The 12,934-nt window shown below is 45.5% G+C and overlaps 1 protein-coding gene across 1 annotated transcript in view; it reads left to right on the plus strand.

The window, feature by feature from the left end:
• Positions 1 to 9,155, plus strand: part of LOC134366960 (H(+)/Cl(-) exchange transporter 4-like) — a 30,347-nt gene extending 21,192 nt beyond the window's left edge. The window contains 3 exon segments of the mRNA XM_063083550.1: positions 1,292 to 1,478; positions 2,425 to 2,823; positions 8,935 to 9,155. Of these exon segments, the coding sequence (XP_062939620.1) occupies positions 1,292 to 1,478; positions 2,425 to 2,823; positions 8,935 to 9,155 (807 nt within the window).
• Positions 9,156 to 12,934: the final 3,779 nt, after the last annotated feature.

A 12,934-nucleotide genomic window follows, 5' to 3' on the forward strand; every position in this document is an offset into this window, starting at 1 on the left:
CATACAGCTTAATGAATTTTCACAAAACCCACATGCTTGTGTAACCAGCACCCAGGACCAGAAGCACAACATTACCCACCCCCCAGAGCCCCTGATGTGTTCCATTACTTTTGCTTTCTGTGTGGTATTTCTATGAATTCTCTTTTTCAAAAAAAGTCTAAGAAACGGTGTCTCTGGGTGTGTAGTGGTCAAACACAAACCCGAATCTGTGCCTTAAGAACAAGGATGGGTAGACTTTATTAAACAGCTGACTGTGTCTGATCCATCATCTCCTTGCAAAGGAATTTATTTTTGTGTCCAAGGAAGATGCTGGAGCATCTTCTGGTGCTTGCTGAGACTTTACTTTGAAGTTACAGGGGATTAAATGGCTGTGGACTAAGGGGGAGCCCATATAGGAGCAATTTCCTAAGAAATATTCCAGACTCTAGAAATCACGCCCAAGGTTCTGAACTTCAGTTCGCCTGGCATCCTCAGACTGATGACCACCTGGGGCGACATAAATGCAGCTGTGGCTCAGGGTCTGCGCTCACGTCTCAATGAACACAGAGTAGTTGGGAGTGTCCTATAGCATGTGTACGGTCACCAGACAAACTAAAATGCATTAGCAGCCAGCAAAGTAAGCAATACGCTACTTCTAAGATCATTCAGTTTATATAGTCTGTTTCTTCGCTGCCGCTAATGTGGCTAGAATATATTCAGGATACTTCTCGGAAGACGTAGTTGGTTAGGAAGATGGAACTGCCTCCCTCGTCTCTCTCTGACTGGTATCCACTGTCTATAAACAGAGCGGGAAGCCTTTGAAAGCTTTTTGGAAGATCGGGGGCAGCTGCGATGGTGCGTTCAACTTCGTTATTTTACAAGGGAGCAATTGCAGGCCCTTTTCCATTTTCATAATGTGGCTTGGCATTTAATTTTAGAAGCCAATCTGAATGACATGGCAAGGGGAGAGAGAAAGTCACGAGTGTCTCAAGTGACAGATGTTCACTTTGAATGGTATTTGCACCGGGGCTTATCATTCTTTAATCTACAGCAGGCAAACTGGGCCAGACTTTGCAGGGGAAGAAATGAAAATGTAAAAGGCCATTCTCTCCATGTTGCAGTAGATGCGACCGACTAAGGAGGTCAAATCACTTGTCCCACCTTTTCCCAGCTGACTGATTTTGAAGAGTTGTGCCTCCTTTGAAGGCTGAGCAAAATGCAAGCTTGTCGAGGGGGCACCGTGGTTCCTGGGGATCGGGAAGGGGGACTCAGCTGCCTTCCCTCATGCTGCTTTTCTCTGTGCTCCCTCAAGATCCCATCAGGCCTCCTCATCCCCAGCATGGCCATGGGAGCAATGGCGGGCAGGATGGTGGGCATCGGCGTGGAGCAGCTGGCTTACCATCACCATGACTGGATCATCTTCCAGAACTGGTGCAGGCCCGGAGCAGACTGCGTCACACCAGGGCTTTACGCAATGGTGGGAGCTGCAGCCTGCCTAGGTACAACCAGGGGTGGGGCAGGGAGGGGGTGGGGGCACTGAGCTGGCTTAGAGGACTGGTGAGGAGGAAGGCGTGGACTTGAACATTTGCATTACTCGGGATAGACTATGTTGTGCTGCTATAACGAGAATCCCCCCAAATCTCGGTAGCTCACACACCAAGGCTTATATCTTGCTCACTATATATACACACATATATATATATGTAAAAAACATGGGTGAACAGAAGATTCTTCCCACCCAGTCATTCAGGGGCCCAGGCTGATGGAGTCTCCACCATCTTACAGCCATACCACCTAGAACAGTAGTTCTTAACCAGGAGTGATTCTGCCTTTCAGGGACACTTGGCAGTATCTGAAGACACTTTAGGTTGTCACACCTGGGGAGGGAGGTGCCACTTGCATCTATTGGGTAGAGACCAGAGATGCTGCTAAACATGCTATAGTGTACAAGACAGCCCCTGACAACAAAGAATGCTCCAGTCCCAAATGTCCCTAGTGCTGAAGTTGAGAAACCTTGGTTTAAACTCCCTGGAAGACCAGGAGTCAGTATGGATTCTCCCTTTGAATACCAAGGGACACAAAGCTGGGTCTCTCTCCTCTCTCTAGTCCCTAAGAATCCTAAAATTATAAGGCTTATGGGGTTGCTTGTTCAGTCAGATCCACTCGCCCAAAAGCCAGACGTGTGGGCCTAGGTGAGTGGACAAGCCAGGGTCCCTCGTTGGAGCAGAGCCCCCAGCCAGGTGTGACTTACAGCTCCCTGACGCGATGCCACGTTGAACAGAACCTGGCATCTGTTCCTGAGGCCTGAGCATGGACGGCATGTGGGAATGTCCCCTTGGAACACGTGTGAGGAGCATTTACCGCCGTCTATCCATTTCCACACATCGTGCCCTCCCGAGTGTCCGGGGTCCGGCTTCGGAATCTCACTCGTGCCTTGTGTTGCAGGTGGAGATACCAGGATGACAGTGTCGTTGGTGGTCATCATGTTCGAGTTCACGGGTGGTCTGGAGTACATTGTGCCCCTCATGGCGGCGGCTGTGACCAGCAAGTTGGTGGCCAATGCCTTTGGGAAGGAAGGCATCTACGAGGCCCACATCCACTTGAACGGCTACCCCTTCCTGGATGTGAAGGACGAGTTCACCCACTGCACGCTGGCCACCGACGTCATGCGGCCCCGGCGGGGAGAGCCGCCGCTGTCGGTGCTCACCCAGGACCGCATGACCGTGGAGGACGTGGAGACACTCATCAAGGACACCGACTACAACGGCTTCCCCGTGGTGGTCTCCAGAGACTCCGAGCGCCTCATTGGATTTGCCCAGCGGAGGGAGCTGATTCTCGCAATAAGTGAGTAAAGATGGAAGCTCGCCTTTTGTCAGGAGCCAAGAGGCAGCTCTGTGCCCCCCAGTGATCAGAGAGGTGCGAGAGAATGCGTGTCACGCCAGGGGATCGCAAGCGTTCGTGTGTGCGTGGTCACCCGGGGATCTGGTGGAAATGCAGACGCTGATGGAGCAGGTGTGGAGCGGGGCCCAGCCTGCGCTCCTCACGGGCTCTCCATTGATGCCGATGCTGCTGGCCCCCAAGTCACTCTGTGAAGCACAAGGGCTCAGACCCAAGTCTTGCGTGGCTGGAAAGGGACCACGTGTTTGCAAGGAGCCCCCTACGACCGCTCCTCTGGGAGGCAAGCTGCAGACGCTGCCTTTTTGGGGAAGTGCTTGATGAAGCTCAGGAAGAGATGTGAGTAGCCCGGGCCGAGCTGCTCTCAGAGAGCGACTTTTAGGTGGGCTGTGCAGCCGCTGGGGCTTGTGAGGTCTCTGCCCTGCCACCTCCCTGCCACTGCACAGGCTTTCCTTCATTTCATGGCTTTACATGTGATCCGGCTGTTAGCGGTCGCATGGGTAAATGACATCGCTCGAGTCCGCTCTGTGATTATTTTCCTCCTCGTGTACCAACTGAAATCAGCTGCACCGAGGGGCAGGCTGTTGAATTGGGGGAGGAGAGAAGGGGCGATGCCCAGGTGGGGGCACTTCAGAGGAGCAAGCCTGTGGGCCCCAGCAACCTAGGGCCGGCTGCTTTGGAAGAGGAGCAGGAGGAAGGATTCCGCAGACAGAGGGCACTGAGGGCCAGAGGCCTGGGCATGAGTGGTTGGGAGCCCCGGGCAGGGAGGAGCAGTGAGCCTCGGAGATGGAGCCCTGCTGGACCTCAAGATGCAGCAGGGGCGGAGGCCACCATAGCCCTTGCACCGGCACATGGCCAATGCCATCTGCTCAGCATCCTCGCTCCGCGATCTGCACAGCATCCAGCATCCTGTGGTAGTCGGGGGCCCATGGCCGGCTTCCGTGTGCATGTGATGATTTTTACTGTGCGTGCCATCTTCCAGACTATTCGTGACGCACATCAACGGGACTTGCCCTGGTCCCGTTGCCGATTGCCTCACCGCGAGATTGTCTTCACCAGACGAAACTGCTTGCTTCTCCCTGCTGTTTGTTTTTTATTTCTAAGGTGCTTCCCTTCAACTGCTAAATCCTCTTCCCAATGTTAACTAGCTTTTAAAATATCCTTAACTTATCTCCATCAAAGGCCTTATAAGATAAGCATAAACTATGGCCTCTAATTTAGCTTGCTGTTCAAATATTTTTACCTCCCCCGAAGCAAAAATTGATTTTGTATTTTAGACACCATAGCAAGTTTGTGCTTCACTGTTCAGTTTGTGTTCCCTGTTTGTTGCTTTAATATAAGTCCTGTCCCTTAACAGGTAGGTGGTTTCAGGCCTAAATATTGCCTTATAAATAACAAGTTTTTAAAACTTGTTTAAGTAGGGTTGGGTTTCTTTTAAAGTAACGTATTCAGCAGCCTTTAAAAAATGTATTCAATCCCTGAAATCCTTTAAGCAAAGGTTGAAACTTAAAAACTAAAGTAATAAATGTCACAGCATCCACTATCTATTGTGTGGTTGCAGGCACAGCTGCTAAGAGACAGCTGACTAATTTCACTGAAACCCATTACTGTAGTCAAGGGGGAAGCACTAACTGTCGTCAAGTGGTTAGGGAAGACCCTTAGGCTTGCCCACCACGCGCTCTCCTAGAAGCTGTGTTTGGAGCGTCTGAAGAGGCACCACGCGGTGTCAATAGTACCTGTGTGCTTTCAGTCAGACCCGTAATAGTACAGAAGCAGCTATTTACACAGTTTGTGCCAAAGCAAGGAGTGTGTTGCTCTGAGTAATCACAAGAGCTGTTTTCCTGGTCTGTGGAAAGAGAAGAGTCCCTGTACTCTAGGGGAGAAATTCATGACCTGTACTTGAAGAATTATCTGCCCTTTTATGAGTATAGAAATGTGACGTTCACATTTAGCCAGTGTCACTTTTAGGGGAAATGGGAGCAAAGATTACAGACAGATGCAAAATAGATGCGATAAAAAAAAGAATGGTGAATGAGGTAAATGAGGAGTTTTCTTACACATCATGTTTACAATTGTAACAACCGCTCACATGAAGCTGAAAATGTTTTATTTTCAATCCGTCTCTGGAATACCAAAGCACAGCTACGTCTCTGCTAGAGGGAGAATAGTTAGCACTGCCCGGGCAATGTGGCCATCTTCGTCACCACATGTTAACACATGGGGCCGTACGTGACCCGTGTTCCAATTCCTGGTGAATGGGACTTGGCCTCTCGTTTCTCTTTGCAAGTATGAGGCTCTTTCTGTACTCAGCGGGGCTCAGGCTCCTCTAGTCTTGAGTTGTGCAGTTAAGCCAGGAAGGCTTCAGAGAGGCCTCAATGGGAGCCACAGAGGCGATGAAAGGAGGGAAAGGTAGGGTGGCGGGGAAGAGTGGAGGGACCTCATCTCTTCATCTGGTGGATGATTGAATGATGACTCTTCAGCACGTGGAAGATGCTCACTTGCAGAAAGGGGTCCACATCCAGGACTGAACAAGAGGATAAGTGTCACATCTGTTGGACAAGCTATTCAGAGGTATAGAGGTGTCTGCCTGGGAGGGCTGTTAATGATTGGACTAGATCATGGGGAACAGTAGGGCCATCTACTTCTTTCTGCTGGGGATGTTAAAATATACATATATGTAAATATGTAGATATAGATATAGATATACAGATGGATGTGCAGGGGGACTTTTCCATGCTTTGGTAGACAATAACCTGTCATAAGAAAATATGCTTTTTCTTCTATATAGTGTTTACTTTTTTATCCTATCATCTATGTACCGACCGCTACTGTGGTTGCTTCCAAGTTTTTATTTTAATCCTTTTCATTAATTACATCTGTTTTATGGAAGCATTTCTGGTTAACAAGATGGTAGAGTATTACCTCCCTAAACACATAATTACTCTAAAGTAGGGGTTCTCAACCTTAGCACGATGGACATTTGGGGCTGGATCATTCTCTGTGGTGGGAACTGTCCTATGCACTGTAGGATGTTTAGCAGCATCCCTGGCCTCCACCCACCAGATGCCAGGAGCACCTCCCCTTCCCAATTGTGACAACCAAAAATGTCTCCAGACATTGCCAAATGTCCCCTGGGGGTGGGGGGTGGGGGCAAAATTGCTCCCAGTTGAGAACCGTTGCTCTAAAGCCACTTAATAGCTTACCAGATGTGTGATTCTTTCTAGTCTTTTAAAATTTCTTGGCCTATCACAGTTTGTAAAATTCATCTTACAAACGCTATTGATTATGCCCTCTGTGTACAAGGGTACTTCAAAAAGTTCATGGGAAAATAGAATTAAAGGTTGTATGAATCTTTCCATGAACTTTTGAAGTATCCTTATATTGCTGCTAGAAAGTAGAATGTCAAGTTGAATAACCTCAGCGGCTGCTCATAAAATGTACATCATATTTCAGGGGCCGTGGTCACTGAGAGTAGCTCTAGTAGAATATATGACAAACCACCTATGTTAAAGACAGTTAGAAAAAAGTTTAACTACTTTAACTTTAAAACATTTAAAAATAAGGACTATTAGGTTTTTAAAAAAGTAAAAGTAATACACACTCATAGAATATTGGGGAAATTAGAAAAAAAAAGGAAAAATTTAAAAAGGCATCCACTTTCTTATCACCATAGAAGGACATGGTTAATATTTACTGCATTTAGAGCATTTCATTCCTGGCTCTTAAAAAATATGTTCATTTTGGGCTATATTTTTTTGGTTTCTTTCCCAACATGGGCTCCCAAGAGTCCCTGGGGCCTGTGAGTCTATTCTTTCCTACCACTACCTCATCCCCTGGGTGAGGAGTTGGTTTATTCTTTCATACAGAAATATTTCTTGAGCGTCCACCATGTGTTGGTGCTATCCTAGGAGCGGTGGGTCCGTGGATGACAATACACAGTCTCTGTTTTCTGTGAACTTATGTGCTATAGTTTTGTTGCAGGCATTTTGGTGACTGACAAAGATTTCTGGTCCAAACTGGGAGTAGGTGGTTCACTCTAGTAGAGAGTTGCAAAAAGCTTTCTTGCCGGTTCTTCTTCCATTCACCAGCTTTTGGCCTATACATAGCAGCTCTAACCCCAAAGTTAATATACGTCCTTATAATAGAGTTCCAAAGTGGCCTAGCAGAGCCCTTCTGGAGAGAGCAGCAGTTACCGGTGTTGGAGCACAAGCTCAGATCTCTGGCTCCGACCCTAGCCGATGCCTATGATTCTTGCTTGTCAGTGAATAGCTCATGGGCTTTCCTTGCTAATGCCTCCCACATGAAATAGGCTCTGTTCTACATGGCAGGCAGAACCAGATACACTGTCATTTGGTAGACCTACCATTCATTCATGCGTGCATTTAGCAAATATCTGTTTTTTGTCTACTGTGTGCTAGGCATTGTCCAGGCACTGGGAGTGCACTTGAGAGCATGAGTTCATTGAGGTAGTGGCTGTTAGAATCAGGGCTTTAAACCCAATCAGTAAATTCAGAGGAAATATAAGCTTGTTATTTATTTTAGGAAGTGGATTGATGGTTCACTAAGTCATATTGGGTTTTATAAGAGGTTCGGCAAATCCATGTGATCAGTTCTTAATTGGGGTCTGTGGCTTGATTCAATCCTGACATTCAACCTGTTAAAATAGATGGAAATCTTGTTATGTGGGACATTATGGGAGTCAGTGGTCTACAAAAATGAGCAAGTATGTGTTGACCACTGCCTCCCTGCCGTAGTGCTTAAAGATGGAAGCATCTTGGTTTAGGAGAGAGGTACACAGTGTGTATCGTGCACGATCTACATTTGAAAACATGTGCATCAGTGTCGTCTGGTGTTTGTGGTTGAACCATATTCCATTTGATGTAACTGGATTTCACCTGACCCATATAATGTGCAGGCATTTGCCCAGCAGGCCCACTGTTCTGCTTTTAAACAGAGACCCCCTTTCAGACTCAGCCTGACCCCAAACACTGCCAGATTTCCATTAAAGTACTCTATTGTACTAAATGGCCTTAGAGGAGGCAGTTAGAATTTTATTTTTGAAAGAACAATATAGGTGAATAGTAGTCTTGAGAAGGCAAGAAATTTTATTACAGAAACCAGGATCCATTCTAAGGCTAGCCTTGCTGTACATTTTCCCTAAGATTTTCTCATGAACCAAAAGAAAGATTAAAATTCCAACAGAAGGAAAATCGCCTTGGAGAAATATCTTGAGACCGATGGATTTATTTCATGCGTGATTTAAAATAGCCCGGGTTTCTAGCACTGCATTAAGCTGTGTTTCTAATGAGTTCCTGTTACCCTACTTTTCTTCAGCTTTCTTTCACGTGGCCTTGCCTACAGACAGAAACAGGCTAATTGCTACCATAACAGTTTTACTATCTTTCTTTGAGAAATGCACAAAATGGCCCATTTTTAAGACAGGAGATCCAAGGGGTTGGGGGATGTAGCTTTTCTGAGGTCGTTTCTTTGCACCCAAGGGCCATATTTGGGATTGAGCTGCATTTCTGGGCTGTGAGCCTGGGCTGGTCTTATTGGTTCCTTCTTCCTCTCAAGATTCATTATGCCATTTGGGCCAGTTATGACTGATTTTATAAAAAAAAACAAAAAAACCCCGAAAAAAACCAATGTATTAAGGTTATTGGGCAGCTAAGTGAGGTTTCTTGTCCCGTCAAACTTCAGCCTCTGAGCAGATGGAGGAGTGTTAGGAAAGCAAGAGTGGAGGGCCCTTGGCCATTAGGGGTGCCCTGGATTGCAGGGGGGAAGCAATGAATATCCCCAAAGGAGCCGTCTTGATCAGGCCCATTTTGCAAGACTTTGGCAACCAAAGATCTGGTCACAGCAGGGGGACCCTGGCATAGCATAGCTTAAGAGAGATGTCAGTTTCACAGATCTTTGGCTGAAGCCCCTCATTAAAAATGTGCAGTTTGTCCTCTAAACCCCTTTTCTGTAGGATTCGAGGATGCCGTGTGGGGCTATAGGGTGGACTTTCTCGTCCAGGATTTTTGTGTGGCTTATTGTTCCTGCTTGTCCCCGTTCTAGAGAATGCCAGACAGAGGCAGGAGGGCATCGTGAGCAATTCCATCACGTACTTCACAGAGGAGCCCCCTGAGCTGCCGGCCAACAGCCCGCACCCCCTGAAGCTGCGGTGCATCCTCAACCTCAGCCCTTTCACGGTCACGGACCACACCCCCATGGAGACGGTGGTGGACATCTTCCAGCAACTGGGGCTCCGGCAGTGCCTGGTGACACAGAGTGGGTGAGTGGCGGGACAAGTGTGGACAGAATGTGTACTGTGGCCAGACTCGGGAGAAAAAGATGCATAGTCAGCCCTTAGGGAACTCACGGTCTGCTGGGGTGGACCAGTGCTTGCCAGGTGATGTCAGGGAGTCGTGGTGAGTGTATTGAGAAGGAAATGTACAAGGAGCTTTGGGACCTGGAGCCGGGATGGCCAGTGCAGCCCAGGAAGGCGGGGGACGCTTGCAGGCTACACTCCTGTCTGGCCAGAGTCTGAGGGTGGAGTCAAAAACGGGAGGAGCCAGAGGAGAGGGGCTTGGTGCTGCTTTTCTATCACCCGGATGGTACTTGGCTCAGGGAGAAAGTATGGCCAATTCTGTCCTAACACAACATAGGCGTTCCTCAAAATCACAGCGCTCTGCAAAAATGAGCAGTGCAGACCACAGGACTTATGGGGAAAATGGGGTTAGGCGCACAACACTCAAAAACTTCATCAGTGACACGTTTAAAGAAGCGATGGAAACATAATACAAATGGTAGTGCCATTTTATACAGTTAAAAAAAAGGGGGGAGAGGAAGCAGAGAAAAGGAGAAAGGGGCAGGGCCAGCCTGTGGCTCACTCGGGAGAGTGCGGTGCTGATAACACCAAGGCCATGGGTTCGAATCCCATATAGGGTGGTCGGTTCGCTCACTGGCTGAGCGTGCTGCTGACAACACCATGCCAAGGGTTGAGATCCCCTTACCGGTCATCTTTAAAAAAAAGAAAAAAGAAAAAGGAGAAAGGAGGAGGGGAAGGGAGGGGGAAGAAGGGGGGGGAGGAGATCCATGTGACCCAGGCAATGGAACCAAGCACGTTCTCGCCTCTGCCTAAGGTGCTTTGCTCTCTTGTAGCTTTCTACCTTGCACTGTCAACTCAGAATTTGATTTAACAAATGTTGTTCAGGCAAAGGTGAGTCTGGGAAACATCCCTCCATTTGTGTGGTTCCCTTGGTTAACTTCATGTGTTTGGTTGTTAGCTCCAAACCAAAGCACAGGGACTGAGGAGACTGGTGCTGTCCTCATTTTAAGGTTCTTGTGAATCAGATCTTTCCCAACTCGGAAGCAATGTAAGCATTAATTCTGTGTAGCACAGAGTGGACCTCTCCGCCAGTGGAGACTTCAGCTCATGCATGCCTTTCTTATTGTAAATGTAATATAATCAAAACACCGGGGGAGAAGTCTACCCATGGCGCTTCCACCCTATTATCATTTCTTGTATTTCCAGCCAATATTTTTATATACATATGTGTTTATGTAGTTGTAACTGGTATAATTTCATATCCTACCTTGTCCACTTAATATCAGATATTTCATAAGAGTCATTTAAAAAATCTGGGTAACATTCCACCAGGATGAAAGACTATAATTTACATAACCACCGCCCCTTTTTTTTTTCAAATTTGGGTTTCCTATAATGCTTTATAATTATGGATAATGCTACTAGAAATTTCTTCATCCCTATGGCTTCTTCGTGGTCTGAAATACTCCTTCAAGATAAAAGATCTGATATTGTGAGTCTGCCTGACAGTTTTGATGCACTGTGCCAAATTAATTTACCAGAGTTGTATCCATTTAATAATGATCCCAATAATGAATGAAACCTGGTAGCTTAGCACACAAAGGCCAGATATAGGTAGCCCAGGAAACTATTCAACTCACTATATATTTATATGACAATACATCATACTTCTCCGTGTTTTTTCTTTCCATGCTGAAAATTTTAAATCTACCTACCATAATAAGCCACGTGGTCTTGGCTGCACTTCTCACACCTTTCAAAGAGCCTCCATTGATATCTGGTTGCATTTCAAGATAGAATAAAAGGCTTTCATTGATGATATTTGACAACCAACTGTTAGAAAGAAAATGGCCCATGGATAAAGAGAACATGCAACAAAATTCACTTTTAAATGCTGAGATCAGGGAACGATTTCTACCAATGCCTAAAATTCCTAATTCCTGGTGGAGGGAAGACCACTTCAGCAGTAAGAAACCACAAGGAACCAGCACACCAAGAATTTAATTTAAGAACTATGACTCCTCACACTCTAAAGCAGAGATCAGCAAATCTTTCCAATGGTAACACTCAGTGCCACTTCAGGGTATAAAGTTCTAGCACTGTGTCAAATAACCCAGAATTCATTCATTGCTTGAGGAGTAACCCGAAGTTTCAGTGTAGACCAAAACAAATCTTATTTTGACATTTTATGCTGGAACTTTAAAATGTTACTCTTGGGGGTCAGTGTAGTTTGATATGATGAGCTGAGTGTATTTTTAGTGAGAGATAATTTAAGTCTCTCCTAGGAGGGTGTTCAAACAAATCTCCTAATATCAGATTAGTTATTAAGACCACAAAGGCTTGCCCTGTCCTGCAAAGTGTTGAGTTGCTGCAGTGCAGGGTGTTCTAATTTCCACCTGTTTTGCACTGGCTACAGGTCTACTTTCAAAGCATCCACCTGTCCTTTTGGGTAGGACACCAGTGATGAGGAAAACTGAAGAGCAAAATTGCTCAGCCTGTTCTCTGCCCTTCGTGACTGAGGTATGAGTCTTTACACGGAAGATGTGCCCTTGCTCCTCTGTGAGATACAGAAATTCTGGTGTCACGAGTGAGGCACATGGGTGGATTTAGAAAGTATGATCAACTGCTTAATTTCAGTTAATCCCAGCAATGGGATGAAATACTGGATGCATATGGCGGGGACATTTCAAAACTAAATCGGGGAGTTCTTGTTCTAAGAGTGTTATATATAATTTGAGTACATTTGGATATTCTTCCAGAAATTCATACACTCTGGACTTGCTCCCCTGTCCTCCATGTATTTCCTCAAAGGGCACCTACCACTGTTTCAAAGATTTCCTCTCCAAAGACTCTTCTCTTTGGAACTTCCAGGTCACACTTGGAAAAGCAAAACGGCAAACCATTTTCATATCCCTTACCACAAGCAATAAAAAAAAATATATATATATATATAGAAGAAAGGTTACCAAATAATTAAACCAGCATTATTTTGAAAAATCAGATCTTGATCACAGCTCCCATCCATCGCTCATTCTCCGTGTAAATGCCTTGTCGTCCTTTTAGTAAAGAGGCCACTGGGAGGAACAGAAGGGAACCACACACAGTGTTCATTATTTCTGTTTACTGAGTACAGAGAGCAGAATCAGAGCAGATGTGAGCCCATAATCAAAACCAGACAGCATGAGGCAAAGCAAGCTACTGACCTCCATGCCTCACAACTTCCAAGTTGGAGTCCTCCTAGACTCTAAGGAATGTATATTTTTAAAATTTTTACTTTGAAGCAATGTTAGATTGACTTAAAAATTGCAAAGGTAGCTCAGAAAGCTTCTGTATACCTTATACTCTTTGCCCAGCTTCCCCCAGTGTTAACAATTTACACAACCACAGGACATTTGTCAGAAATAAGAAATTAACAGTGATCTGAACTAAACTTCCAGTTTTATTTGAATTTTACTAGTTCAGGGACTATATTTTTAAAGGTTTATTTTTCTCTATTATAAAAATAATACACACCTGTTATTTTAAAATACTTAACTATTTTAATTTTCTCCTTATAGACAAGTTAGAAAGTATAAAAGTTTACAGAAGAATTAATGACCCATGTTCCCTCCACTGTTAACGTTTTACTGTATTTCTTTTCAGTCCTTTTTTCTATGAGTCATTTTCATTGGTTTGATATACTTAAATCACTATTTTTTACTTAATTTTGTAAAAAAATTCCTGTGTTTAATACACCATATTTAAATG

Source organism: Cynocephalus volans, chromosome X (assembly GCF_027409185.1).
Source record: "Cynocephalus volans isolate mCynVol1 chromosome X, mCynVol1.pri, whole genome shotgun sequence".
Taxonomy (NCBI): Eukaryota; Metazoa; Chordata; class Mammalia; order Dermoptera; family Cynocephalidae; genus Cynocephalus; species Cynocephalus volans.